This window comes from Pocillopora verrucosa, chromosome 3 (genome assembly GCF_036669915.1).
Source record: "Pocillopora verrucosa isolate sample1 chromosome 3, ASM3666991v2, whole genome shotgun sequence".
NCBI classification, from domain to species: Eukaryota; Metazoa; Cnidaria; class Anthozoa; order Scleractinia; family Pocilloporidae; genus Pocillopora; species Pocillopora verrucosa.
Genome location: NC_089314.1, coordinates 15,909,284 through 15,936,860, shown reverse-complemented (window position 1 = coordinate 15,936,860; position 27,577 = coordinate 15,909,284). Strand labels below are relative to the sequence as shown.

At 36.6% G+C, this 27,577-nt stretch overlaps 3 protein-coding genes across 4 annotated transcripts; 2 read left to right on the top strand and 1 right to left on the bottom strand.

The window, feature by feature from the left end:
• Positions 1–224: 224 nt before the first annotated feature.
• Positions 225–6,057, bottom strand: LOC131790832 (anamorsin homolog). The gene is made up of 10 exons (XM_059108088.2): positions 5,850–6,057; positions 3,505–3,645; positions 3,039–3,115; positions 2,705–2,779; positions 2,483–2,555; positions 1,993–2,072; positions 1,759–1,828; positions 1,500–1,548; positions 1,092–1,167; positions 225–637 (listed from the first exon to the last, which is right to left on the bottom strand). Exons 1-10 carry the CDS (start codon positions 6,007–6,009, stop codon positions 521–523), a joined length of 918 nt encoding a protein of 305 aa, XP_058964071.1. The 5' UTR covers positions 6,010–6,057; the 3' UTR covers positions 225–520.
• A 100-nt stretch (positions 6,058–6,157) lies between these two features.
• On the top strand, positions 6,158–16,380 carry LOC131790831 (pseudouridylate synthase RPUSD2). Of its 2 annotated transcripts, none has more exons than XM_059108086.2 (13): positions 6,158–6,301; positions 8,136–8,220; positions 9,093–9,214; positions 9,754–9,784; positions 10,169–10,238; positions 10,365–10,452; positions 11,246–11,324; positions 11,474–11,522; positions 12,235–12,327; positions 12,973–13,112; positions 13,725–13,870; positions 14,404–14,724; positions 15,096–16,380. In XM_059108086.2, the coding sequence occupies exons 1-13, from the start codon at positions 6,200–6,202 to the stop codon at positions 15,186–15,188; spliced, it is 1,419 nt and encodes a 472-aa protein (XP_058964069.2). In that variant the 5' UTR covers positions 6,158–6,199; the 3' UTR covers positions 15,189–16,380. The 2 variants fall into 2 exon arrangements, with proteins under 2 accessions (XP_058964069.2, XP_058964070.2); XM_059108087.2 differs by having other exon boundaries at positions 6,249–6,301; positions 9,143–9,214; positions 15,096–16,359.
• A 456-nt stretch (positions 16,381–16,836) lies between these two features.
• LOC131790834 (craniofacial development protein 1-like) lies at positions 16,837–26,495 on the top strand. Its single transcript, XM_059108089.2, has 9 exons — positions 16,837–16,995; positions 18,529–18,671; positions 19,812–19,893; positions 20,624–20,795; positions 22,266–22,333; positions 22,967–23,074; positions 23,224–23,293; positions 23,932–24,011; positions 24,619–26,495. Exons 1-9 carry the CDS (start codon positions 16,952–16,954, stop codon positions 24,707–24,709), a joined length of 858 nt encoding a protein of 285 aa, XP_058964072.2. The 5' UTR covers positions 16,837–16,951; the 3' UTR covers positions 24,710–26,495.
• Positions 26,496–27,577: the final 1,082 nt, after the last annotated feature.

Genomic DNA, 27,577 nt, shown 5'->3' with positions numbered 1-27,577 from the left:
AAACAGTAATCCCACAGAAAACTGAAACATTTAGAGGCAAGAGCCCACTAGTTGATTTACTGGTGTAATAGCTGTTTGGGTTTCGAATGAATACGTTAAATGGAGATCCATCAATCACCTTAGATTCGTTATTCGCAAACTTTTTTAGTTTCCTCCCAAGATCTCCGGTTGTTTATTGCGATGGTAAATCAATATGAAATATAACTGACTGCTTAAATAAGTTGGTTTCTTGCTCAACTGAAGCAATGCGAAAGATAAGTAATATATTTCTTCATTGAGTAGTGGTACCACTCTTTAAACCGTCATACGAAATGGAAATTGTATTTTAAAATTGCTTTAAGTCTATAGTACAAACGTAACAGTAATCTCACAGCTACATCAACTGACGAAGTCCGCCATCCGAGAATCAAAGTACCCATATGCATCAACTTTAAAGAGCCACCCTGTAAGACTACAAAGTGTAATGAGGATGCGTTTCGCATCTGAAGAGATTCTGCAGATTCAGTTGCGGAAGTAGTTTTTACTGCACATCTCCTTTTAACTGTCGACTTGTAAGTGCAACCTTTTCTCCTGGTTTAAAGGCCGGCATTCCTAAGTAAGGGCAACTAGCACAGCGGAAGGCATCTCCCAAGTAGCACTATTAAAACAAAGAGAAAGACACCACACTAAGGCCTCATTCATTATCTTTGATAAAAGATATCACTGTGTACCATTGAATCTGAACCAGGAATTAGTCAGATGAGGATACTCATTCAAACACTGCACTACCACTCATTTCCAGTCTCCCTAAAATCTCCAATGCACTAGCGCCCTAAATTCTTATTGTAGACGTGTTAAGGGTCCAAATGTGACTTCTCTTGCACAATCACCTGTTAGTCTAACCCCAACATGAACTTATGTTTGTGTGACTCAAGCCAATAACCACAAAATATTATTAAACATTTCCTTACAGACTTATTTGTATAAGAATGAATATGACCCCATTTTAAGACTGTTTTTTTAACTAGAAGGCGACGTGGGAAAATGGGGTGGAAACCAGGAGAAATTTATGTTAGTCAGTGCTTTCCATTTTCCAAAAAGGGAGGACTCACACTCCCACATGATGATGTCACAGTTTTCTTTGCTGGCGTCTTTCCTTGTTCAAGTTCCTCAGCCAAACCGCATGTGCTGCAAGTGAACAAGACCAAACCACTGTGAGGCAGATGGTAAGTACAGTTGTGATGAACAACATGCCTTTGGGACTTTCATTCATAAAAAGTACAAAAAAAAAAGGACCCCTGATATTTTGTCAATTGATGCAACAGTGACCAAAGGAAAAGGTTTAAAGAAATGTAAAAACTTTGTATTAGTCATGTTTTCAGGTTTATACTTTTGGTAATTACCATAATGAGTCCTTCAGCCCCCCAAAATTCCCTTGTTATTGTCATTGAGAATCATTCTTGAGCCCTTTTCTAAAAACACATTACTTAAAAATATTTGAGAGATACCATGCAACATACCAATTCTTGCAAGCTTTTTTCTTGCCTGCCTTATTTGTACCACAATCACCTGTAATGCAAAGTCATAAGCAAGCAGCTCAATTCAAATACCTCTGCTCTACCCTCTAAACAAAAATCCAAACACAGCGTCCTGTAGTGAACATCACTGATCATCAATTATCCAGTAAGACTGGTAACAATAAGTATTTTCACACATTTTTTAAAAAGTAATATGCAATATATATTATTCACCCTACACATAAGAAGGAGTAAAACACACTTTTAAGTGATGCAGGATCTGGTTTTCTTAAATCTTCCTCATCAAGAAGAGTGTCTGAATCAAGAATATCCTATGAAAGGAATAAAATTATGATGACAACCACAATTCACGGAGACACATTTATCCAGAAACCAGTGAATGAAAGAACAATGATATTTGACAAATTGGAACCATTTTCAGATAATTAATTTTAATAACAAAGACACATCCTCAAATGCTATATGAATAACTTACTATCTCTTCATCATCAATATCTTGTGCTGATAAAGTCCAAATCTTGGTCACATTTTCATCTTTGACCTTTGGCTTCAAAGCTGTTAAATAAATAGTCAAATTACAGAGGACAAAATTGGAACAAAAACATGCAATTAAAGAAATTTGCCTAATCTTATGCAAAGCACCTGACAAACTTTAGAATGATAACAACGACAGTGTTAAGAAACCTCTCTGTTTCATGATTAGTTAAAACTGGACAAAAGTGGAAAGTAGGGAAATAAATACAGCCACACAAACACAGGAAGGAGATGATGAGTGAACAGATATCAGGGACATATGATGAAATTGTCACCAGTAAGAGCAAAATCATGTTATTTTTTAATTCCCACAATTACTTTCAAATTAACCAAGGTAACAATCTAAGTTTTGATTAAAAATTTTTCCTTAGTTTAAATTTTCAACTAAAGAGAAATGTGCACAACAGCAAATATTGAATCTGAATACTGACCAGCCTTTGATCTGAAAGAAAGTGGAAGTTGTGAACTAGCTCCTACATCAAAACTTGGTTTGAAAGCAGAGATCTAAAATAAAATCAGATACATCCTAAGATATTTATCAACAAACCAATAATTAAAGAAACTGGCTAAGCATACACTCTGTTTCTGTTTCCTTTGAGAAAAATAAGTGAAACATACCACAATACAAACTATACATAGGGCACTTGACTTACCTGAATGACTTTCCCATCTCCAAATTTCTCCTTGAAAGCAGTGCTCTCATCTACACTCAAATTCAGTTCTTTTGGCTGTAGATGAAAGTTGTTTTGATATGTAAATAAAATTACTGGATGAACCTCCTCCTAGCTATTTGAAACCAGATCTAAACCATGATAGAGCAAGGGAAATGGGAAATGAGACTCAACACACGAAACCTCTATACTGCTTTCTTTGTTTATATCCATTCATTTTGAAAAAAAATAAAAAAGTAAAAAGTCCAAAAGGAAGTCATAACACCCAACTGTGAGGAACTTTATTGTTAAAATTGAAAGCATTTACAGTACTTACGACTGAAATATCAACAAATCCAGAAAGTTTCAGTGCAGATATTAGTTTTTCAGAAGGCCTCAGATCTCCACTTGTTCCTGATGTGAAAGATTAAACATTTAGGGATAAAAAGACCTTTTCTTTTCCAAAAGTTATACAAATGCAAATTACGTTTTCAACAGAGTATCCATGCACCAAATCCCAGAATACATTGTTAGTTTTAATGTTACAGGGTAAAGTTGTGTAAGAATAATACTTAAAATCAAATCATTTTTGTAATTCAATTTATTATGCTAGCAATGTACATAAAACTTTTCTTGTAATCATAAGACATATTCTTAGCATAGAGGCTTCAAAACATACAACAATGAGAGATCCCCTGTCAACCTGAAGGAATATTTCATTAAATACACCATTAGCAAGTGGTCAAGATAAGCACCATTGCACCAAGTTAAGTTCCTTGACCATATCCACAGCATAAACATACCTGCCGGCTCTGCAAGAGTTAACTTTCCACTGGGCTTTAAAATTCTAGCAATTTCTGCCAGAGTGTCCAGGCCATGAACCAGGAAGGAAGGAAACATCATCCCAGATAAAACAACATCAAATGAAGATTCTGGATGAGATGCTAAAGGAAAAAATCATTTTGAACATTGTTAAAATGCTGTTAGAATACACCAGGCCAGTAAACAAGTAATCAAAACTGTGCCAAGCTAACGGCCTCTCAGTTTCATTGAATATTAGTTTTTGGACTTGTGTTGACTTCATAGTATCCATTCATGCTAGTATCTTGAGAAAAAACTTAAAAGAGGAATTAAAACTTATCTCATCAATACATTTTGTCCTCAAGAGAAGATAACCACCCACATGACTGAGTGCCCTCTGTAACAAATCAATTAATCTACAATGTAGATTGACAGAAATTAACATTGGGTAGTCTTTATTCAATATTCTGATGTTACTCCATTAATTATAGCCATCTTGACGGCTCATGATTTAATCTCATCAAGTACTCAATAACTAGTATTTGAATTACTAACTATTTTCTCTATATTTAACTTCAGGTCATACTACGTAATGAATGTAGGTTGTGTCGCCCCATTGCCTTGTCGCCCCAGGTTATGTCGCCCCAACTGAAGTTACGTCGCCCCAACATCGGAGTTGTGTCGCCCCAACATCGTGGTTGTGTCGCCCCAACATCAAAGATTCTCCGATCGATTTACGCGAACGATCGACTTATAAACATGACACTGCTGTAAGATTTATCGATCGATCGAAGGAAAAGTTTGTAAGATTATTACGATGTAACTCGAGCGAGCGGCTTGTAAACATGACACTGCTGTAAGATTTATCGATCGATCGAAGGAAAAGTTTGTAAGATTATTACGATGTAACTCGAGCGAGCGGCTTGTAAAAAGCAACTTAACGCGAACGATCGACTTTATATAACATAAACATAACACTGCTGTAGGCTTTATCGATCGAACGAAGGAAAAGTTTGTAAGGTTATTACGATATAACTCGATCGAGCGGCTTGTGAAAAGTAACTTCACGCGAACGATCGACTTAAACATAAACATAACACTGCTGTATTAACTTTAGCTGACTTAGCTTGCCGTTCTTTCAAAATGCAACTGTGTACTGCGAAGATGATAAATCTACTTCGAACATTTCGGCTCAATTCAGGATTTTATTTCAATAGTTTGATGTAAAGCATGCTTACAATGAAGTTGTGTAACATTAACTAACCTTTCATTCGTGTTTTTATATCAAAAGGTGCTTTAGTAGAGCTAAAGGAAAGGGCAATCAAAAACAAGCGTAAAGTTGGAGCCTCGACCGATAGCGATAGGATTATAGTACCCAGTTCCCCGCGGGCTGCTGATAACATTCTTTATTGATTATTACGTGGGTAATTTTATTCGATTGTCCTTCATGGCTAACCCGAGAAATTCAGACAGATCCTTAATTGTTTCTTTTCCATGAATTTTTTTCATGCTTACTCAATAAACGTAGACTCGTTTACGTGCTCTAACTGCCGAGGAGATTTGGGTACTATTTTATTGCAAAATTTTAACACGTTTGTGTTATCCGCGCGTTGTATTCCATAAGTCGTTTAAGTTAATCGATCGATGAATAGATTACAAACTTTTATTTCATAAGCGAAGTTACTTTTTACAAGCCGCTCGCTCAAGTTACATCGAGTTACATCGTAATAATCTTACAAACTTTTCCTTCGATCCATCGATATTAAAATCTTACAGCAGTGTTATGTTTATGTTATATAAAGTCGATCGTTCACGTGAAGTTACTTTTTACAAGCCGCTCGCTCGAGTTACATCCTAATAATCTTACAAACTTTTCCTTCGATCGATCGATAAATCTTACAGCAGTGTCATGTTTATTAGTCGATCGTTCGCGTAAATCGATCGGAGAATCTTACAAACTTTTACTTGATAAGCGAAGTTACGCGTTGGGGCGACGCAACTTTGATGTTGGGGCGACACAACCACGATGTTGGGGCGACACAACTCCGATGTTGGGGCGAAGTAACTTCGGTTGGGGCGACATAACCTGGGGCGACAAGGCAATGGGGCGACACAACCTGACACCCTACGTAATAATTAGAGGCGATCCCATTGCGATTCATGTCTTGATATAAAATGTCTCATTTAACAGAAGATCGCACATCATATCAAAGTGAATTTCTAGGCGTGGTTCTTTTGAAATCCAAAACCCCACCTATCGAGAAATAAATCGGCCGAAATCGTTTGACGATAATATCGAATAACTAGGGAATCATTATGACTCATCAGAACATCTTAAAATACTTACATAACTTCAGTCTTTCCTCATTCTCGACGGCAACAATACCCGTAGATCCAACTGATGAGTTTAAATGAACCACGAGCTCTTCTATTTTCTTCGGAGGAGCAATTCCTGACCAAATAACAAGAATACGCTGACCCTGTTCCACCTCATCTATCTCGGCCATTTTGACTCATTCGTTCTCTGTACTTTTCGTGTATCACTTACATGAACATACGAATGTGCTACATACGAATCCCGCTTATCTCAATCCCAGACCTATCGGCCCAACGATTGAGAAATTATCCTGGGAACAAGGCTCATTTGGACTGGGACATTTTGTGCCCCATAGACATATATGTTTTGGTAAAACCAACATGGCGGACGTTGAGGGAAAGTTGTGCAACGAAGTAAATGTTGCTGAAAGCAAGCGGGCCGGTAAAAGGAAAGCAAAACAAGTTACAAAGAAACAAAGAAAGGTCTGCTTTACTTAAATCTTATACATACATACATGTGGACATAGATATCATTGATATGGAAAAAAAAACGATAAATATTGTCAGTAGATAGCCTGAGATAGATTATGTTAAGATTACCATCTTTTTTTTGAGTAAGAGCCAGCGGCAGGGTTCTCCTTATCAGGCGGTAACTGGTAAAATTTACCGCTTGCAAGAGCACTTATTACCGCCTGCAAACGCTCAGAACCCTAAAAAAATACGCATTTATGGTGAGCTAATCTGGTAAGAAAGTGTAAACAAGCCAACCGTATGCACTATTATAGATCTACGTGTGCTCTAGTTAGCTAACACTGACTGTTACCTTTCGAATTTCGAAGCAAGAGTGATTTTTCGCGGGCTTTCTGCTAAATCTCATGACATTTGTCAGTTCTCTACACGTGCAAATGTGGTGTCGTTTAGTTTCTGTCCAGTAACAAGAGGTCACGAAGAGTGGCTGCTAAGCTTTACAAGAATTTTAGGGGTAAACAAAACAAAGGTTACGTACTAGCGATGGAAAACATATTCTGGCACATCCAGCCAATTGCCAGAAATAACCGCCTTGACAGCTCTACAATTGCCGGCTGTATAACAAACACGTAGGGAAAAAGCTAGTCTTCATCATGTAATTCTACTTGAAATGTGTTTCAGACAATGGTTTGAAAGAAGCCTCGAAAGAAAATCTCTCAGCACTGTAAAAGTTCTGAATTTGAGACGATTAGAAAACGAATTCAGCTATTCAATGTGATTTGATTTCATAGCGATGCAATTCGTAGCTGACACTGCTGATTTTCCAGCAGTATACCATGTAAGTGATGCCAAAGATATGACCTGAAATTGAAGGGAGACCAGTTTACATCATAAGCAGTTTGGAAAGGGCATAGTCAAACATAATGCTTTTAAACAAAATTTTACTTTGTTTTGTTCAACCTCTGAACCTAAAGGTGTATTGTTCACATTATTGATTTTTTGCTGGAAAATTTTTGACAGGCACAATGTACTGTATGCTTCAGAAAATGACAAAGTTGAGAATGATCAGTCACCTGAAGCTGCAAATGTGCTTTACTGGTTTGAAAAGGTCCCTCACCTGTTGTGCTGGAAACTAGGGAGAACCCTGTAAGAGCTGTTTGTTTACCTAAGTATGTGTCTCTGAGTCAAGAAGAACTGACTCCACATCCCGTTTTCTTTGTCACCTGGAAGTATGGAGCTTCTAAAAATTTTCAAACAGTTAAAAGATTATTTATATTAATCCCAGGCTACTCAGGCAAGGAAAGTTACAAACAGTGGGGTAATGGGTTTTTAAAAACAATTTTTCTGTGAATTTGAATTATCTGGCTCACTGTATTTTGATTCAGGCTCCAATGCCAGAGGGTATGGTTTTATGATTATGCATTGATGTACTTTGTATAATAACAGTCAGTGACTTTGTATTCTTAAATTTGGTTATATTTTCCATAAAGTTTGAATTTTATTTGCAGTCATGATTTTTCTTTTGCAGATGCAATATTTGGCAGGGGCTGATCAACTTTAATTCTGTTTTGGCAAAATTTAGACTCAAAAGCATAAACCAAAGGTCTTAAGTCCTTTATTTGGCTTTTTTCTCCCCCCTTATGACATTCAAGTTAAAGGAGGAGGTGTTCAATACATATTGGATTCATTTCTAGCTGCAACATGATTGATTATTCTTAACTTGGTTTGAAGCACATTCACCTTGTTAATTCAGTTGATTTACAATTGAATAATCTCTCCATTTTCTCATTGATTTTGACAGTGTAGTATGTATAGCCGTATTATTTTCTGGTCACTTTCTTTAATTTAGAAAGCTATCAAAGTTGAAAAAAACACCAAGAGTGCAGGATTTGATAAAGAAATATTCCTTGAAACCACATGTTTTGTAAGAAATGGTGAGTATTAAATACAGTCTTGACTGATTATGCAATGGAGGGCTTACTGTTGTTTCTGGCCGTTGATGTCTCAATCAGTTGAAAGTTTTAACTTCCCTTTCAGCAACCCATGGGTATTTGACTGTTGTCTGTGCCTGAGAGGTGGGGAATTTGAAAGGAATCGTCAAGTCTTTCTATCAGAATACATGTGTTTTATCTTTTGATATGGAGGCCTTTTAAGGTGAATAGTTCACTTTCATGAGCCATAGACTCAGAGAAAAAGGTCTATGCCAAGGTCTTGGTTATTGTGTGGAAAGTCACAGTTTGTGATTTTGCCTTTTACATGAAAAATTGACTATTAACCCATTTCACCTTAACATCAGTATGCATATTCTCTATTCTGTTCTATATACATTTCCTAAGGTTCTGAAAAGGAGAATTTGTTTAATAGGGAAGAGTTTTTTTTAGTTGTTGGCATTTGAACACAATTTTGGTGCAGGGGGGTGGAAATTTAAATGAATTTTAAACACTAGGTGAAACAGAGTGGTCAGATTACTTGCACCAGTGGATAAACTGCATCTTGAAAACAAGACTGTTGTGAAAATCATGAAAGAAATAGCTCTTGATGCCACAAATTTAGAGACAAATTAGGAATTATTATTTGAATACTATTGTTTGGAATCTATTTTGTTGGAATGTGGATATTACATGTATGTTCAGGACTCCTCTTAAACTTTTTCCATAGTTTGATTTAATGATCACACCGTCAGTAATACTATTAGGTGTTTCTTTGGATCTAGATGTATATAACCTGGGCTTTGAATCTGTAGACCAAATTTTTCTGTTGTAGATATTAATCTCTGGAGTTATTGCCTTTACTTTGTGTGTTTTAGGTTTGCGATGTGTCTATCCTTATTATTTCACTTTCACTACCTTCTGCAAGGGACGCTGGGTAGGCCGTAGCTTGATTGATGTGTTTAAAGAAGAATTTCGTTCTGAAACACAGGAATACTATGTGAGTATTGAATATTGGATGCACCTCTTTTAAAACCAGTGTCAGTAACAATGGTACAATCTCAGTGAGCCCACAATACATATTTTGATCATTGAGTGGCAATTACTGGTAATTAATTTTCTCAGTGATTCCTTGTCTCCTGTAAGACTACAGTCTATATCATCCCTCCTTAATTGTCTGTGTGTGGCTTGAACACTCTGATAATTCTTGTTACCAACACTCTAGCATCCTTTACAAAAATTGCAAGGATTCAGTTTAGACATACACATACTCCCTTCATTTCAACTGAAACATAACTCTCTTTGAAAAACAATTTTAGGATTACTGAGTTGTTTTTTGGAATCATAATTTAATGCTGTAGCTTTGTTCTTTTGATTATTTATTCCTTTCTCTTTTGCACATTTACAGTGTTCCTGTGTTTTACATTTTGTTCATGTATTTCTAGGGCTTTCTTTAAACTAGATTATCATTAAAGAGAAGCAGAAGAGAGATCACATTAGCCTTTGAATAAATGTACTTTTATCAATTTTTTCTAACAGGAGAAGGCAATAAAAGCTGGAAAAATAACAGGTTTGAAGTCATTTATTTCTCTTTTGAAGTCTGTTGTTAGTAATAACAAAGTAATAGTTACTACTATTTCATTGACAACTGGTCAAAATTTACCACAACTCTAGTAAATATCATATATGTAAGAGGGAAAGGGACAGTTTCATCAAGGGGACATTTACTATCAACAGTTTTGCCATTTAAAACAACATGTATTTGTTTGCTATAGGAACCTTTTAGGCACACTGAACTGTACAGTGTACAGTAGCTTATGATGAAGGTGATTGGCTAGTAGAGGAAATAAATGGGGGAAGCTGGGGTCTCTAATCCATTTTCAGTGTCTGCTCATATGTTCTACAAACCTTTTAAGTTTTATATAACACACATTTTTCCACTGTCTTCCTGCAGTGAACGGTGAAATAACACTTCAAAGTAAAATTCTTAAAGACAATGATGTGATTTGCAACAAAGTCCACAGGTTTGATTTTTGCGTCCTTACTTTTTTCACTTTATTCCTCTCTGTTTCCTATGAATTTTGATTCTCATAATTCTATATCTGTTTGTCTATTGATTGAATACTCATAATGATTTTTATTTTCAACAGACATGAACCTCCTGTGACAGGGAATCCTTTAAAGATAATTGCTTTAACAGATGAAGTTGTTGTTCTTGATAAACCCTCTTCAATTCCGGTGTGAATAAATTCTCTTTTGTGGAAAAATTTGTTTTATTTTTAGATAAACTTATGGAGAACCACAGGGAAACTTTGTTTACTTTATAAAGTAGATATCCTACAGATTACAGACAACCCATGTTGATATGCTTAATTGTTATATAGAAACTACAATATATGCTCCTGAATTTGAAAATTTTACAATGATTTATGTTGCATCAATCTTCATTTTCTAAATTTCATAATCACTGTTAAAGTGGCTCATTGTATTCCGCAACTTTTATTTCAAATGTTTGGCCCCCAATTCTTGACACTTTCTTTCTTTGTATTTTGGTCTTTGTATTTTGTGTAGTGTGCTTTAAAAAAGCAGGTGTTTTATCAGTATAAAGGATGTTTAAAGTGGTGAGACTGTGCATGCTTCCCTCCACAACTACATGTGTGGGTTAAGGAAAAATTCCAGGAATATTGTTCATGTCAGGGAATTTATAATGATCTTCAGAAATCAATTCTGTTTCTCTTGACTCAAAGAACTATTTTTTGTGTTTGTTTGTGTACAATTTCCTCTATGTTTGAATTTGAGGACATTTTTCTTAAATTTCCCATATGAAAGAATGATTGAATGAATTGGCATTAATTTCAAATGCATTGGTTAAGACAAGCATTACTTCCCTTTAACAAGGTATAAATAATAACAGTTACCTTGAATAGGCTGAATTACTTATATATATTTCACAGTTATAAAATGCTTAGATCCATGGAGGCAATTAATAAAACTTAACCATTTGACCTTACATTGCTAATATGATCCCAAGGTACATCCCTGTGGAAGATACAGGCACAACACTGTTGTGTTCCTTCTTGGAAAGGAGTTTGGATTGAAAAATCTTTTTAGTAAGTTTTTACCATAATGATGTAGTCGGTTTGTGGGTTGTTTTATTATATTTTGTAGTTAGCACATTCTGACATTAAGAAATGCAATGACAACTGTTTATGTGAAGATTATAACTGTTTCCAATGTTACTTTGCTTCCTTTCTCACAGCAATCCACCGTATTGACCGTCTCACTTCAGGAATTTTGATGTTTGCAAGGTCTGTGCCCATACTAATTTTAGATCCTGATAACTTAGAGTGTATGCTATAAAATTGGGGTGGTAAGTCCCCCTTCCCCCTTTGGCCAGCTATTTCCCTTAATAGAACTACTTTGCATTAAATAGAGAACAAGAAGAAGACAGTGGGATGATCTCTTACCAATAAATGTAATGATGTGAAAATGAAAATTATTGATTAACATTGACCGTGTAATCGAACTGATTGACAACTTTCTTTTCTAATGTTGATTAAATAAACTATTTGCAACATTACTGCAATAAGATTTCACAAGAGGGGTTCTTTGGAAGAATGCCATTTAGGGCATTTTTACAAAGGGGAGGGGGATTGTATCCTGTGGCCCAGGCTCACAAGCAGGGTTTTTTGGTTTTTAACCAAAAAGTCTGTGCATTTCCTTATTATAAGTTGAAAGGATGCAGGTATTAAGTTGAAATTATGTGATCTCATGTGATCAAGGTCTTGGAGAAGAGAGTGCTCTTGCCATTTTAACAATGAATGGCCAGTTGCTTGAATGCAGAAATGTGTTATCAACTTATTGAAATGTAATGCAGAAGTTTTGATTCTTATATTGAAAAGTGATAAGAGCCACATTTTTAATATATATACGTATATATATATCTTTGTATTTTCTTGTAATAATTATCATGATTATGCAAAAAAAAATCACCATACAATCTTTGTTGTGGTTTGACAGAACACTGTCAAAGGCTCAAGAGCTTGAGAGTCAAGTGAGAGACAGACAAATAGAGAAGGAATACATAAGTAGAGTGCAAGGAGAATTTCCAAGGTGATGTGCTTTCTTTTTTAATGAAGAGAGGCATTGTTTGATTCAAGACCTAGTCTTCTACACATTTATACAGAACTGCATCTTCATTTGAAAGAAGACTCAATAATATGCTCTAGTCAAATTGGTGGCATCCAAAGTTGAATTTTTAACACATATGAAGACAATTTTCTTATGGCCTGGACACACTTTCAAACCTTAGAACAAAGTTGTAAGGAAATTTTTGATGAATTTTTTTTATTAGCACAGTTAAAAATTATATGATCTCTGGAGCAAATTTCTCTTTGAAAGAGGGGAGGAGCAAAAGCTTAGGGAGTAGGAAGGAAATATCTTCTGAGAGGAGGGATGCACTGCCTGGCTGAAAAAAGCAATAGAAAGTCTGAAGGGGAAGTGTAAGAGAAGTGAACTGCAACAGGGAGATCTGATATCACATGCCCTTTTCTAGCCCAAGGTTATTTCTGCATCATTCTTTACGTCATATTCAGCTTCAGAGTGTAACTCCATGTACCAATACATGGATCTTAAAACAGTGTAAGTTCTCAATTGATATTCAAATAGAAAGGTCATTTTTCACCTCATATCATCAATTGTTAAGGTTAAGTGATTGCTTAGACAGAGAAATTTTAAACGTTCACGTTGTGTTTTCAGTGAGGAAGTCCTATGTGAGGAGCCAATAAAAGTTGTTTCACACAAGATTGGTGTGTGTCGAGTGAGTAAAAATGAGGGCAAGCCGTGTAAAACTGTTTTCAAAAGGCTTACCTATGACGGAAAGACAAGTATTGTGAAAAGTAAGTAACACTTGTGCAAATTTACCAAGTAATGTATTAAGTTTTTTCTAAGAGCTGAACTGTTCAAAAGTTCATTTACCTCTTCATTTATAGAATAGGAATAAAAGCTACTATAAAAATTTTCTTTGAATTGAATATCGTCATCAATACAAAATTACTCAGAACCCGAGTGTTTATAGTTCAGTTACAGCCAAATAGCCTATTAGTAAACAGACTTGTTACCCACCGGTATTGATTAAACAACCCAGAAAATTGATAAGTTAATTTCACAACTTCAAATTTACTTCTATTAAATTTTGGTTGGTGAGGATTTTCTTTTGTTTAGTAAAAACTGTTTTTGCCCTTGGCAAATCGACTTCCTCTCTTAACTGTTATCACGCTGAAGGAGTTAATCTCTAAAAAGCCTGGTTGCGATGGCTCGTTTCTACTAAATCCTACAATTAATTCAAGTTAAATGGGCTGTAAACGCTTTGATGTGTTGTGAAGGTTAGTTCTGGGAAGATATGGGCATTCACCAACTCACTTGACTGCACCACTAACTACATGTTTATAGTCCCCCACTCCTTTTTTTTTCATAAATGTTACGGAAAGAGTATTTGTTGTTGTTGTTAGGTGTTCCACATACAGGCAGGATGCATCAAATCCGTGTTCATCTTCAGTGGCTTGGTTATCCAATTGTAAATGATCCAATATACAACCATCAGTCGTGGGGACCCCACAGGGGTAAGGGTGGGGTGTCAGACCACCTGGTCCAGCAGGTAACAACTACCTTTTTTTAGGTCAATCCTTCGTTTGATATATAAAGTATACTGAATATTTACTTAGTGTATGACCCATTGAAAGACAGACATATGGATGGCATCATCTTCGATAAAGTTTTTTCCTTTTAATGTATATGTAAAACAAGCAGGTTCCTGTTCAATGCTACAGTACTCGGTTTTATTTTGTTACTTCTAAGACGTCCTATGTAGTAAGGACATCAGTGACACCCTCGCCTACGGCTCGTAGTGCATTTTAACGTCAGTGATCTATGACTGAATAGATGAACTTCATCATGGAATTAATAGAAATTACCAGTGTGTGAAAAAGGTCTTTTCGAGTGCTTGATGATGAGTTCCTTGGATTGGCGCAATTTGCGAGGACATTTTTTTCCAACTTTTTCTCGTGATTTCCATTGGTAGTACAATTCTGCTGGGATAGAAATTCAGGAACGTAATTCAACAGTTCTTGTGCTTTTTTCACATCACAAATGGCCTCTAATTTCATAGTATTGTTTTTCTTGGTACTATAGGTGATAGCCGAGCTTTCTAAATCTCCAAACATTGTAAACACTGAGAGCGGAACCTTTCGTGAAGATGACCTCTCGCGTCAACATCAACAAAACTCGACCAATGTGAAACACGAAGCAGTCACTATCGTTGAAAATGAATCATTGAAGCCAGTCTGCACCGGATATAAAGATATTGTCCCTGGGGAATCCCAGTCTTGTAAAGAAACAGAAGAGAAAAACACAGAACTGTATTATGACAAAGACTGTAGTGAATGCCAGATACAGAGGAGAGATCCAACTTCTGATGAACTCACCATGTGTTTACATGCTCTCTCTTACAAGGTGACTCACTAGAATGCGCCTAATCACCTGCTAGCCTTTTTTGTTACTAAAGTTTTTTTTTTTATGGAGGACTAAAAGCACTTCAGGATTCTGTCTTTCTCCTTGATATTGGGGTTTCATTTGCGAAAGAGATCGTCATTTTCGTGAATCGAATGTTGCATCATTTTGTTTGTTTGTTTTTTTTCATATCTTGTTCTTTCAAATCTATTTGGGTCGTACTTGGGCGAAAACTGCAGGTAGCTTGGATTTGAATTAGTCTCGAAATTTGCTTTTAACTTCAGTGTTGCTTCTTGGTTCGGATGTACGTGTATACCGCTAGAAATCAACTAAGTAAGGTTTCTCTTCTTACCTATGCATTGTGTTTATCTTAGGGGCCAGACTGGGAATTTAAGACAGACCTGCCAAGTTGGGCTAAAGAAGGAGTCAACTTTTCTGAAATCAGGCAAAACATGGAGCGGAATTGAACTTTTAAGCTGATTAGGGTCGAGAGGAGGGAAAAAGCATTCCTCTTTCAAGACACGAAGCATGAGCTTGTGCTTGATGGCACACGACTTGATTTGTACCAAGATGGCTGTTCAGGAAATTGAAACCCTTTCTTAGTTATAATTAAACGTCACGCTCATGTCCACGAATTTAAAGTTTTCATTAAAATAGTCATAGCAGTAGAGAATTTAGCCAACACCATAGAGATGGTCGCTGGTTGTTGCCCACTTGAATCTATGAGAAATTTAAAGGAAAAAGTCCTAATGACGAATATTTTGTAAGGAGGCTCTTTACTTCTATCATGGACGAAAACCCCTTTCTCAGGTTAGAAGGTCACGCTAATAGAAAGAAACCAGCGGAAAACGTCAGGTGTGAAATTTCCTGAAAAGGATTCATGCTGAACGGCAGGATCGGAACACTTCCTGGTTGGAGACAAAAAGTTCCTGTGGTACCAGGCTTGGGGGAGAATCACGGGTCAAAGCTGTGAAATGGTCTGTAAGACTTACAAAAAGGTCATTGATCTTGTTTGCAAGTAATTTGGTATTCATGGTATCCCTAAGAAACTGATGGACCACTCCTACTGGATGTCTTGGCCTGTGAGTGACTTTATTTGCCTCCACCACTTACTGGAATTAGTGGATTCCGCTTGAGCAAATTTATCATGATAGTATTAATTTTTGGTTTTTTTGACCTCGCACTGGACCTTGTTCCTCTAAAATTTGTAATTCGCAGAGTCCTTTCCATGTCTGAGAAATGCAGATTGTCTTTTGCGAATCCAGGATTTCAGGTTTTTAGAGATCCAGGGACGGTCAGTTGGGTGTCTCTTAACTATTTTTCGTGGAAGGAAGGAATCCACAGCAGAAGTAAGTTCCATTATCAACAGCCTGAACTTGTCTTGATAAGACTCAGCATTAGGAACCGAGTACCAGTCTTCTCGGTCATCCAGCGCCCCAGCGCACGCCATGCGGTGTCGCGCATATCACGTGACTCTATTTTGATGACCGGTTTGTGTCTGGATGATAACATTGGCCTGGCCAAGATGGTATAATGATCAGAGGATGCGACTTTGGGCAATTGCGAAACACTGAACAACTTTGGTCTATTTGTAAGAAACCAGTCCAGCGTACCCGAGTCTCTAGTTTTGAAAGTTACAAGCTGCTTAAGATGGTTGGCTTGAGATATATCTTTTGATTTAAATCCTGTCGTGTGATGATTAAAGTCGCCGGTAATTATAACCAGGGCATTTGGCTCGTCAGATAATAGCATGTCAAGATTTCTTTGAATGTGTTGCCGCAAAATCACATTCTCAGGTTCACGGTTCCCAGAAGAATGGCATATCACACCTAAGACAATTGATGTAATTTTCCTTGGTAAACTATGCGGCCTCGTTGATATCCAAATTGATTCGACTTCAGCTTGATTACAAGATTCTTGGAGTTTACATGGCACTTTGAGATCTAAATAAAATACACACTCCTCCCCCTGTAGTAATTCGATCCTTGTGAAATAGATTGTCACCAGGGATAGCGGCACAAGAGTCTAGCACACTCCTGCGGCTATACGGTCGAATGTGTAAATGACGAACGAGTCCATGGCGGAGATACCATCTTGCGAGATCGAAATGTCACGATAAACTTGTTTCAGCACTCTGCGGAGGCGAATCCCAAAATTCTTCGGCTTCTGTGCATCAACTTGCTTTACGTGGACGAAAACAACATGCTATCCTTTCAGACCCTTTCGCAACATGGTTCGCTCTACTCTATACATGCCTCCAGACCTTCTTCCCCGGTAAATTCTCCTTAGCACCAATAATAACGTTAGTTTGGCGCGGAGGTTTGCGTTTGTTATCCACTGCGAAAGGGAAGGGTTATCATTATTTCAGAAGAATCAAAAAGTCCGTTCTGTGATTGGTGATTTTATATGGCTAAATGTTAGCAGGTCAACGCTGAATACTGTGATTAGAGGACTTTGATAGCCACACTGGGTCTCATTCATTCCTTGCAGTAGACAGAGAGTCCATGCATGGTAATCAAGGGGGGGGGTGCATATGTACATGAAGAAAAGGGGAAAATCAGAAGTGCATTTCGTATCTGTCCCATTCAAAGTTCAACAACCTTAACCTCATGAATGAAAGTGATCTTCGCAGTGATGTGCACTACTTAGGCAGTAGTGAAAATAAGGCCTGAAAAAAAGTCAGGCCTGTACGGGATTTGAACCCATGACCTCTGCGATACCGGTGCAGCGCTCTACCAACTGAGCTAACAAGCCAACTGGGAGCTGGTCATGATGGTGGTTCTAAATAAACCCGTGAAGTGATGAATAGACGGTTAAGAATATATAAAGGTCATATATTTGAACTGCGGATAAAGACATGAATGAAAGTGATCTTCGCAGTGATGTGCACTACTTAGGCAGTAGTGAAAATAAGGCCTGAAAAAAAGTCAGGCCTGTACGGGATTTGACTTTCATTCATGTCTTTAAAGTGATCTTCGCAGTGATGTGCACTACTTAGGCAGTAGTGAAAATAAGGCCTGAAAAAAAGTCAGGCCTGTACGGGATTTGACTTTCATTCATGTCTTTATCCGCAGTTCAAATATATGACCTTCATATATTCTTAACCGTCTATTCATCACTTCACGGGTTTATTTAGAACCAACATCATGACCAGCTCCCAGTTGGCTTGTTAGCTCAGTTGGTAGAGCGCTGCACCGGTATCGCAGAGGTCATGGGTTCAAATCCCGTACAGGCCTGACTTTTTTTCAGGCCTTATTTTCACTACTGCTTAAGTAGTGCACATCACTGCGAAGATCACTTTCATTCATGTCTTTATCCGCAGTTCAAATATATGACCTTCATATATTCTTAACCGTCTATTCATCACTTCACGGGTTTATTTAGAACCACCATCATGACCAGCTCCCAGTGCAGACCTTCATCATTACTTTCACCTTATATGACCTTCATATATTCTTAACCGTCTAACCTTAACCTCGATAGATTTTATCGGGCAGCGCGCGTGATCTTCCTCATGAGGACTGCAAATCATAAGCGCCACATGTTCGTAGAACTCGGATTAGGCCCCTTTTCCTTTCTCCTTTAAACATTTATTTCTTGAATTTTTTTGCTTAAATAGGGACTGTTTCCTTCTCAAACGAATGCGGACTTGAAAACTACGAAGTGCACCTAAACAGGAAAAGAAAAATAAGTGAGATACTCGCCTACACACACGCACATAATAAAAACAAGAGGAAACAAAAGGGAAACAGAGCGCTTTAAAAACGTCATGTCATTTACCGGTGATTTATCGATTTTTTTCCTTAGCGGGAGCGTTCATCCGCTGACTTTCGCGCTCACGACACCATGGCATGTCTTACACCACAAACTTCGTGTAGAAAGACGTTTGAAAATGTCGGACACAGATCACAGTGCTGCTGATAGCAGTGAAGACGAGGATTATGTACCAGGTTAGCATTTTTTTTGATTCGTAAAGGCAAAGCAATAGTTTTCTTGAGAAATACAAAGAAAGGAAAAGTTTGTACACAGATAGGATAAAGTACTTCAGGTCACAATCAAGTTGTGTGACATTCATTGCATTATTAATTTTAGAGTGGCCCAAAGTCAACTCGAATCGTTATCAATTTCGCTATTTTCCGTTTAAAATTACGATCTCCACTTTTCGAATAATTGTGTTAGACGTTATCACCCAAAAATGTTTTTAATCTGTTTTTCTTTGAGAAAGGATTGTACTTTTTCTTGTCTACGAGGTGCTGAAGATTTATTCATTGAGGGATGGAGATGGAAAAACAAAGTAAAGTCTGCTTTGATCGGCATTAATGATAACTCTTCCACTCTGAGTCTGATCAGTATTGAAATTCTCTTCACAATTTAAATGCACAGCCACTTATTTTCGTCAGGCATGTTATAAACTACTTGTAGTTTGTTGTTTGGATAGAACAACAATTCCCATGACAGCTAGACCCACAAACATATGTGAGGCTCAGTCAGGAGACACTCACTCTTTCATTAATTTCTATATTCTGCCTTTATTCAATGATCTACTAGCTTTTAAACCTATTAAAATCCTCTTACTTGCTAAAAGTACTTTTTCATCATTTGTTTACATCATCGTTGTTTGGATACAGCAATTCTCACAACTCACCCACAAATATATGCGTGGCTCAGTAAGGAGACACTCACTCTTCCATTGCTTTCTATATTCTGTCTTTATTCAATGATCATTGAACTAGCTTTTAAACCTCTTACAATCATCTTACTAACGGTACTTTTACATCATTCAGTAGTCAAACAGTAATTTCATTTCAGTTGGTACATTAGTACTTGTTGCCATAGTAATCATCAGAACAAGATACAACATCATCAGTAGGGGGAATTACTGTAGCTCTCAGATCACATGGGTCCAAACTTCCAGCTTGATTTATTCATAATTGGCCCTTATCACAAAGTCTTACCAGTAAGTGGGTTTTATGTCTGAAACCAGGAGTTCTGTTTTGCAAACTAGGTAACTACTGTCAGCAATACATTTTATCCAAAAAACACACAATGTATTCATTGATTATTGATCATATTGTTGTTTCTATGAGAAGAACAGAATAGTGATGAAGAGTATAGTGGAGATGAAGATAATAAAAAGAACAGAGTGAGAAAGGGTGCTAACAAAACATCAGGGTAAGAAAAGTGAAAGGAAATGAATTGGTCTGGAAGTATTCAATGAAAGCTGAATGTAGTCTGGCTAGATCATAAAATATTGTGACAGTTTTCCTCAGTAGTGTTCTTGGGGTGCAAGGAGCATTCATTTTAATTTAAATGAATATGAGGCCCAATATCTATATAGAGAAATGACACTATAGGCATAATAAATTACAAGTTTACAGAAGGCTTGAGATGTTCAGTACTAAGGGTAGGATATGGTGTACTGCACTGTATTCCCCCAACTATATTTTGATGGCCTGGGTTGCAACTTCTTTTTTAGATGTATAGAGTATTCTCTTGTTAATTTACACTGTTAATTTGTGAGCTACCAAATTTCTCAATGGAAACCCTGTAAGGAGAGGAAACTTTTCTGTATACAAATGAATTTGTACATTAAAACCTTATCTAAACAGTTGAAAATCCTGGGAAGGTAAATTCATCACTTTAAAAGTAGTGTACTTCAGACATGTGAAAAAGAGATCATTTTTATCTGTGGTCCAGTGGTTTCAGTTCTGTCTCTTTTTTCGTGGTTCTTGTTTTTTCTTTTTCATCTTGTCCTTTCTTGCTGGTCCATTTGTACAATGATAAAAAGATACTCAATTCAACTGTTGCAGTAACTGCTGTAACTTTTTTTGTTGTATTTATCAACTTTTTAGAATTATTAAGTTACAATTCTTTCCAGCTACAATATTTTTTCCTTAATTAGACAACATGGTGATAGTGAGTCAGATGATAATGATGACAATGTTGATGAAGACAAAGAACAAGAAATTTTGGCTAAACAACAGCAAGAAGATGCTGCCAAGAAAGGGAAACAGGAAGATATGTGGGCTGCTTTCAAAAGGGATACTGGAATGTTACCATCAAAATCTTCAAAGGTGCATGATTTAAAATTGTGTAAACTATTCAAATAATTCTCCTGATTTACATTTAATAGTCAGTGTTAATTTTATGGCACATAAATTTGTGGGAGCATGTCTGGCAGTGCAGTTTATAGTCTTTGAAAAATGTTCAAGTGGTTGTTTATACCAAATTGCACAAGAGATCATGGTATCATTACTTTTTAATAATTTTTATGAAAAGCATCACAGATAGTCAAGACAGACAAAATTTTGATAGTGCACACACTATTTGTAATTTGCACTTGTGTCATAACTTTTTGCTAGTGTTACATGAAAAATGCACTAATTTTCAGCCAATCAGAAGCTCGTAATATTTTTTGTCTGGATTTATTTTTTACAAACAATATGACTGTACATTTTGCATATGAGGTAGTTTAAGAGATACGATTATGACCTTGGGTTAACTCTATACATACATGTATACTAGATAATTGGATAACATGCCTTGACCAACCTAGTGTGGGTAGCTAAATCAACCATTTTTTTTAATACCGTAATTTCCGGTCGTTTACCCGCACGGCCGATTACCCGCACCGGCCGATTATTGCATACGGCGAAAAAAAAAGTCAACAGATTACCCGCACTGGTGGATAACCCGCACGTTGTTATTCAACTTTTTGGTGGCGAAAACGTGACATAAAGGTGATACATTTCAGTCTTTTAAAAGTTGTCTGATCCAACTTTCGAAAACTTGAAAGCGTCTTTGTCGAGTTAAAAGGTCAAAGAAATTCAGACGCGTGCACAATTCTGTGTCAATATTAGCATGTACTTTATTGATAAGATTATACAGTAAAAACACTAGCGGCCCATGCCCAAATCTCAACGTTTCATACTTGACAGAATGCGAATTTGTGGCCACATTTTGTGCGAGCGATCGTTCAGCGCCATGTTGATTTGTTGAAAAAAAGCTGGGTGAGTATTAAAACTTGAATTATAAAGTACTGTCGGCGATTTTTGAAAAATCGATATCTCCGGTTCTATTGGGCCTAACAAGTCCCTTAAAACGGGAAAATTATCTTTAGCTCAAGCTATTGTTAAATGGAAATTTGTTACTGATGCACCGGATATCTATGGATAATTTTTGTCACCCTCAAGGTTTTGTTTTCACGCGTGCCGATAATAATTTGTTCGTCGCGCAACTAATTATGCGTGAAATAAACTCGAGTCGGCATCATGTTTTCGTGCCGCTTTCGGCACTATTAACACAATAAAATTTACTTGAGAGGTGGAAACGCATGTTGGTGATATTTTTTTTCAATTCAACTACCACTGGATTTTAAAATTGTCACATAACCCGCACCTCCCTATTACCCGCAGTGGCGCGCGTTTAATGCAAAATCAACAGATTACCCGCGGGTAAACGACCGGAAATTACGGTACATATTGCCCACAGTCAAATTCTTTTTCTTTACATGTTAAATATCTTTTTGTACATTTATGATGTAGCCATCTGGCAGCTCAGATGAAAAAGTGTCTATCACAAGAACATACGACTTTGCTGGTGAAGCTGTAGTGTAGGTATTCCATCCAAGTTAGTGAAAAATTCAAGAAATTATTTAAAACCCTGTTGTTCCCTGCCATGTATTAACCCAATAAACCATAAAAAAGGATAAAAAGGCTCCTGGAAAAGTTGATAGTAGGGGTTTGATCTGTATTGCAAATGTTCAAAAGCAGATGTTATTCAGCATCTGTCCATTCCTAGGCATTAAAGACCTAAGATTCAAATAAGTAGATTGGTTTACTTTTCATATTTGAGATGCATGTAAAATACTTGTAGAGGAAAATCCAGTTCCCTGTTTTCATTTTTTCTTTAAGGTGTGCAAGGAGTGTTTGTTTTGTCTTGTGGAAAAGATATTTGATAAGTGATTGTATCAAACATTAATCACTGTAAAAGTGTTGTAACGTAGATTTAAAATTGTCACATAACCTGGACCTCCCACCCTCCCACACATGGCAGTAGTTGTTTACTGATGATTTAACTGATTACATGCAGCCAATCAGCTGGAAATTATGGTACCACATAGGATTATAAAATATTTCTACAGAAGTTAATTGACGACGCCCAACCCTTTTGTGGCTCAATATAGCTAAACCTGTATTTAGCAATGTCTAATTATTCCTTTCAAGTAGCAAATTTTGTATTTTAGTGTCACCAAGACTGTAGATGCCAATTCTGCTGAAGCAAAAAATATCAAGAAAGAAGAAGTCAAGAAAACAGAAGTGAAACCTGCTGTTAAAGATTTGGGCTCTTTAGGGTAACTTCTTAAGAGTAGCCATTAATGTAAGAAACAGTTTTATTTAAGAAAAATATGTCAGACAAGAAAGCTGAAATGTGTTTATTGCATATCAAGCTGTAAGTTTGGGCCAGTTCATACAAGTAACTTTATCAACTGGTTTATTTCAGATTTAAAAGAAAAGGAGGTCTTAGCAGTGTTTTAGGTCAAATCTCAAAGAAGCCAAAAATGAGTACTCTGGTAAGTGTTAATATGTGATGAGTGTTTTGGGAACTTATTGATTGCTTGATTGTGGCCTAGTCATTATTTGGTAAATATACCCCTTCAGGCTGATGAGATATTGTCTGAGAAATGAATATTTGGCTTTGAGGGCAAATGTGATCTTTTGAGGACCAAGGACATTATCAGCCAACATATCAGCAAGCCAGAGATGGGTTTATTCATTTCATAACCTGTGCATTGATTTTCATCCTGTGCAAAAACTGCCAGGAGAAAAGCCATTGTTATTGCATGATACCTGTTCGGCAATTTTACACCATGTGACATAAAGTAGCCAATAAAATTGTGCAAAAATTAATGGGTGGGTTATAACTAGTGATATAAGCAAACAAACTTCTCTTGGTGAAGTAATTATGAAATGTTGATATACCAATTTTCTTGTGAGCCTCATATGATGTAGTGCATGATAATAATTTTTGATTTTCTCTTATTCTCTTAATATATATTTTCCACATCACAAAATGAGTTAGAGTTGGTGCTAGTTTTTAAAAATAAGAAAAACATTGATTGATGTAATTGAAGTAAACCATTCCATATTTTAAAAGAAAGGCATTACATATAGGGAGGTCAATGAAACACAAAATTTTGGTTATTTTAAGGAAAAATCAAAGCTGGATTGGGAATCATTTAAAGATCATGAAGGAATTCACCAAGAGCTTCAGAATTATAACAAAGACGGGTCTGTACATTATATTTTGGTTATTTCTTCACCTAAAAAGAACTATCCTAACTTAGAGGTAAAGTGAGGTCTACACACAAAGAATGTGGCCCATTCTACTGCAACTTGTATTGGTTTCCATGATAGTTATTGACTACACCTAGGAGTATTGCTAGTCTACCCTGGACAGGATGCCAATTCATCTCAGGGTACCCTGGCTAGGTTTCCTTTTTTCACTTTTCCCAAATAGTTTAGCAGTATTCACTTATACTCCCAAGGGAAGAGATGTAATGTGAGAGCTATATTCAATAGTGTCTTATGCAATAATACAACTTAGCACCCCAGTGAGGGCTTTAATGTAGAACTGTCAATCAGTAATCAAATGTGCCAACCACCTGACCACTGGGCCTTCCAGTTTATTTAGATTAGTAACATAACTTTGGTGCTCGTCAGTCTAAAAATAATGTCATGCTTTGAATACATTAAGCTGATTACCCACTAATTACTAGGATTTTGTTTTTTTCTTAAAAGCGATTCAAGTGAACTCCATTGGCCCCTGAGTTAAAAAATATGCAACCAAACCTATGGTACCTGTTTTTTATACAATTTTTCACCTATTTCTCTGTAGGTATTTAGAGAAGCAAGCATTTCTTCAAAGAACTGATGAAAGGCAGTTTGAAAGAGAGAGAGATATGAGACAAGGAAAGAGAAAAATGTGATCACCACCGTAGCCATATATATACTGTGGAACATGTCAAGAATTATTGAATTTAAAAAAGTAGTGTTGTCTCCCAACAAAACACAGAGGGAGCTTTGCCAGCCATGGCCAGGTAAAGGAGTTAACAAGTTTTTCATGGAGAGAGAAAAGGCACAGAAAGTTGGTGATCAAAAACTTTATCATAGCTTGTTTCTTGCTTTGTAAAACTGTAACATAAGCACTTCAAATTCAGTGAATGAACCTGTACCACCATTTTCTCCCTGTTCTAAAGAAATTAATGGAACACAAAACATCTATGTGTGTGCTGATTTCAGGCACCATACATTGGCAAACTTTTTAAAGAACTTTCAGTAGTTTGTCTGTGCTATTTTATGGCAATTTTGCATTGCCTATGACATACAGTGACACACTTTTATTTCTAGCACTTGACAGAAACCATCATTTTTTTTAGTGATTGAAGGTGGCACAATATTAAAAATTCCCTTCTGTTCCCTATCTAAATCACTTTGAAGCTAATGATTGTTTCAGCTGCTCTTAGGCATTCTCATGTAAAATGTCAGAGACAGCAACCTGACTCTCAGAATAACAAAAGGTACTTCCAAGATAACCAATGACCAGCTTCCAAAAATATCTTTCTGTGTGTAAGTTGTCTCTGAGTGATGCCAAAAGAGGGAGAAATCTGGATTCAGGATGTGTATCTTGATGTGCATTAACAACAACCAAGCACTGCTTAGAAAATGATGACAAGCCTGAGCCCCAAAGTTTATTTTGAGGGGGAATGAATGATAACTGGACTCAAAAGAATGACAAAAATCAAATCTTTGTTCTGTGTTGGGACATAGGACCTTGAAAGACTGAAACATGAGAAATTTTTTTATCTTTCACACATCCTAATATGCATTCCCCTTTTACATATTGGAAAATGAGCAAAATGCAAACTTGTATCACATTTCAGTGTTTGGTATTTAGTCTGCATCATACTTAGATGCCAAATGGGAAAAATAAATAGACAAAAATTTCCAACTTTTAAGAAGTTGAAAAAAATTACAGAAATTATTGTTACATCTCCCATTTCAAGCTCCCTCAGCTCTCATTAATACAGACTCTAAGATCATTCAAGTAATCCACCAAACTAACATGAAAACACACACTATGGGCTAACTGCCACTTTAGGTTCCTTTGCAAACCCATAGACTGAAACTATAATTGAGTGACTAACAACCATTTCCAACATCCATTACATACTCCTGTCAATTCAAAGTAATATGCATTACAGAAAGAGACAAAGTCGCATGAATAGAGTTGTACCAGGAACATCTTGGTCAGTGTTATTTTCTGATCTATTTTTCTTGGAACTTTCTGTTGTCCAAGATCTTGTATACATCCATTGAGTATTGAGGTACTGACATCTCGCACAATGTATCTCAGTCCATATCAGTTCAGTTCTGTTTATGTGCTGGTTAACTAAAATGCCCACAATTCAGTACAATTTGATTCATAACATGCACTGTGCAGGTGGAGGGAGTTTGTCTTTTGCTGGTGTACAAGCTATTTTACAGAAACAAAATATGACCTGGGAACATTGTTATAATACATGGATTCAGACATGTGTTGTAGTGATATAGGTTGAAGTGACTGTGTATCTTAGGATTTTCTTGCTCTCAGATCTCTTATGCGTGATGATCTTCTCAAGGGAGTAGGTGGGATATCACTTTTTGTTTTTCCTGCTGATCCATTGCTGCTGCCATAGACTAACTCCCGGATGAAGGAAAATCTAATAAGGAACATCTTCCAAACGAAAAACCATCCTGTTAAATAAAGTTAGCTCTTTTTAAAAGGCAAAAAATGTGTCAATTCAGTTAATGTGTAAGCCATTAAGGGTAGTTATTTTATGCTTTTCAAGTTTACCTAGTTGTACTCCCCATGAATCTTTTCCATCAATTTTGACATCCATTAGACTTTCTTAGTTCCTTTTGAGTGTTTCTTCTCCAATAGGCTACATAATCCTACAACCAGTTGGCAAGTGCTAAAATGGCAAAACCTGGCCCCATCTTTCAATTACTCTCTATCATGCATGAAACTAATAATCAAATCTTCACCAACTGATTGTGAGAGTATCTACTTAACCCTTCAACTCCCATGAGTGACCAAGACAGAATTTCTCCCTACAATATCAATACAATATCAACCAGATAAGTGATGATAATAAAGAAAAATATCATTTTGGGGATAATTAGTTGATGTAATACTAAATTCTCTGGACTAACATTATAAGAATTGTAAGGCCAACAGTAAGGAGAATTAAACTTTTTGATCTGGGAGTTATAGGGTCAGTTGAACTTGCTGTTGATAGAGAGTCCTATGTGATAGGGGGAGTGGGTGAGTGCGATCACACAGTTTTACCCTGCTTAAATTTTACATATTCCTGACCTCCAGGAATAATTCCAAGTTTGCAATACGTGTTCTGTCAGGGGCAAAAACTATTATGATATTGCACTTCCAGTGAAGTAAAAGGGTATTTTTCCAGATTTAAAAATGAAATACAGTTAGTACTCTTTTGAAAGAACCCTGATATGTAAACAAACATTTCAGCCTCAGGTCAAAGTTGTTACTATTTTGATTATGCTTGTAACTGAGATTATTAAACCTAAATGTGGCTTTGAATACAAATATGATTTTAGGGAAATAGAAGAATTATTAAGACAGGGTACATCGATTCAAAATTCAAGTGGTTTGCAACAGCCTATGTTCAAGCCACATGCAGGTAGAACACCGAACCAGGCTTCTCCGCGCTCGAAGATCGCGACAAGATCATTACACCATCAAACTTACCGAACAATATTACAATCACCACAGCTAAAATAGCGAT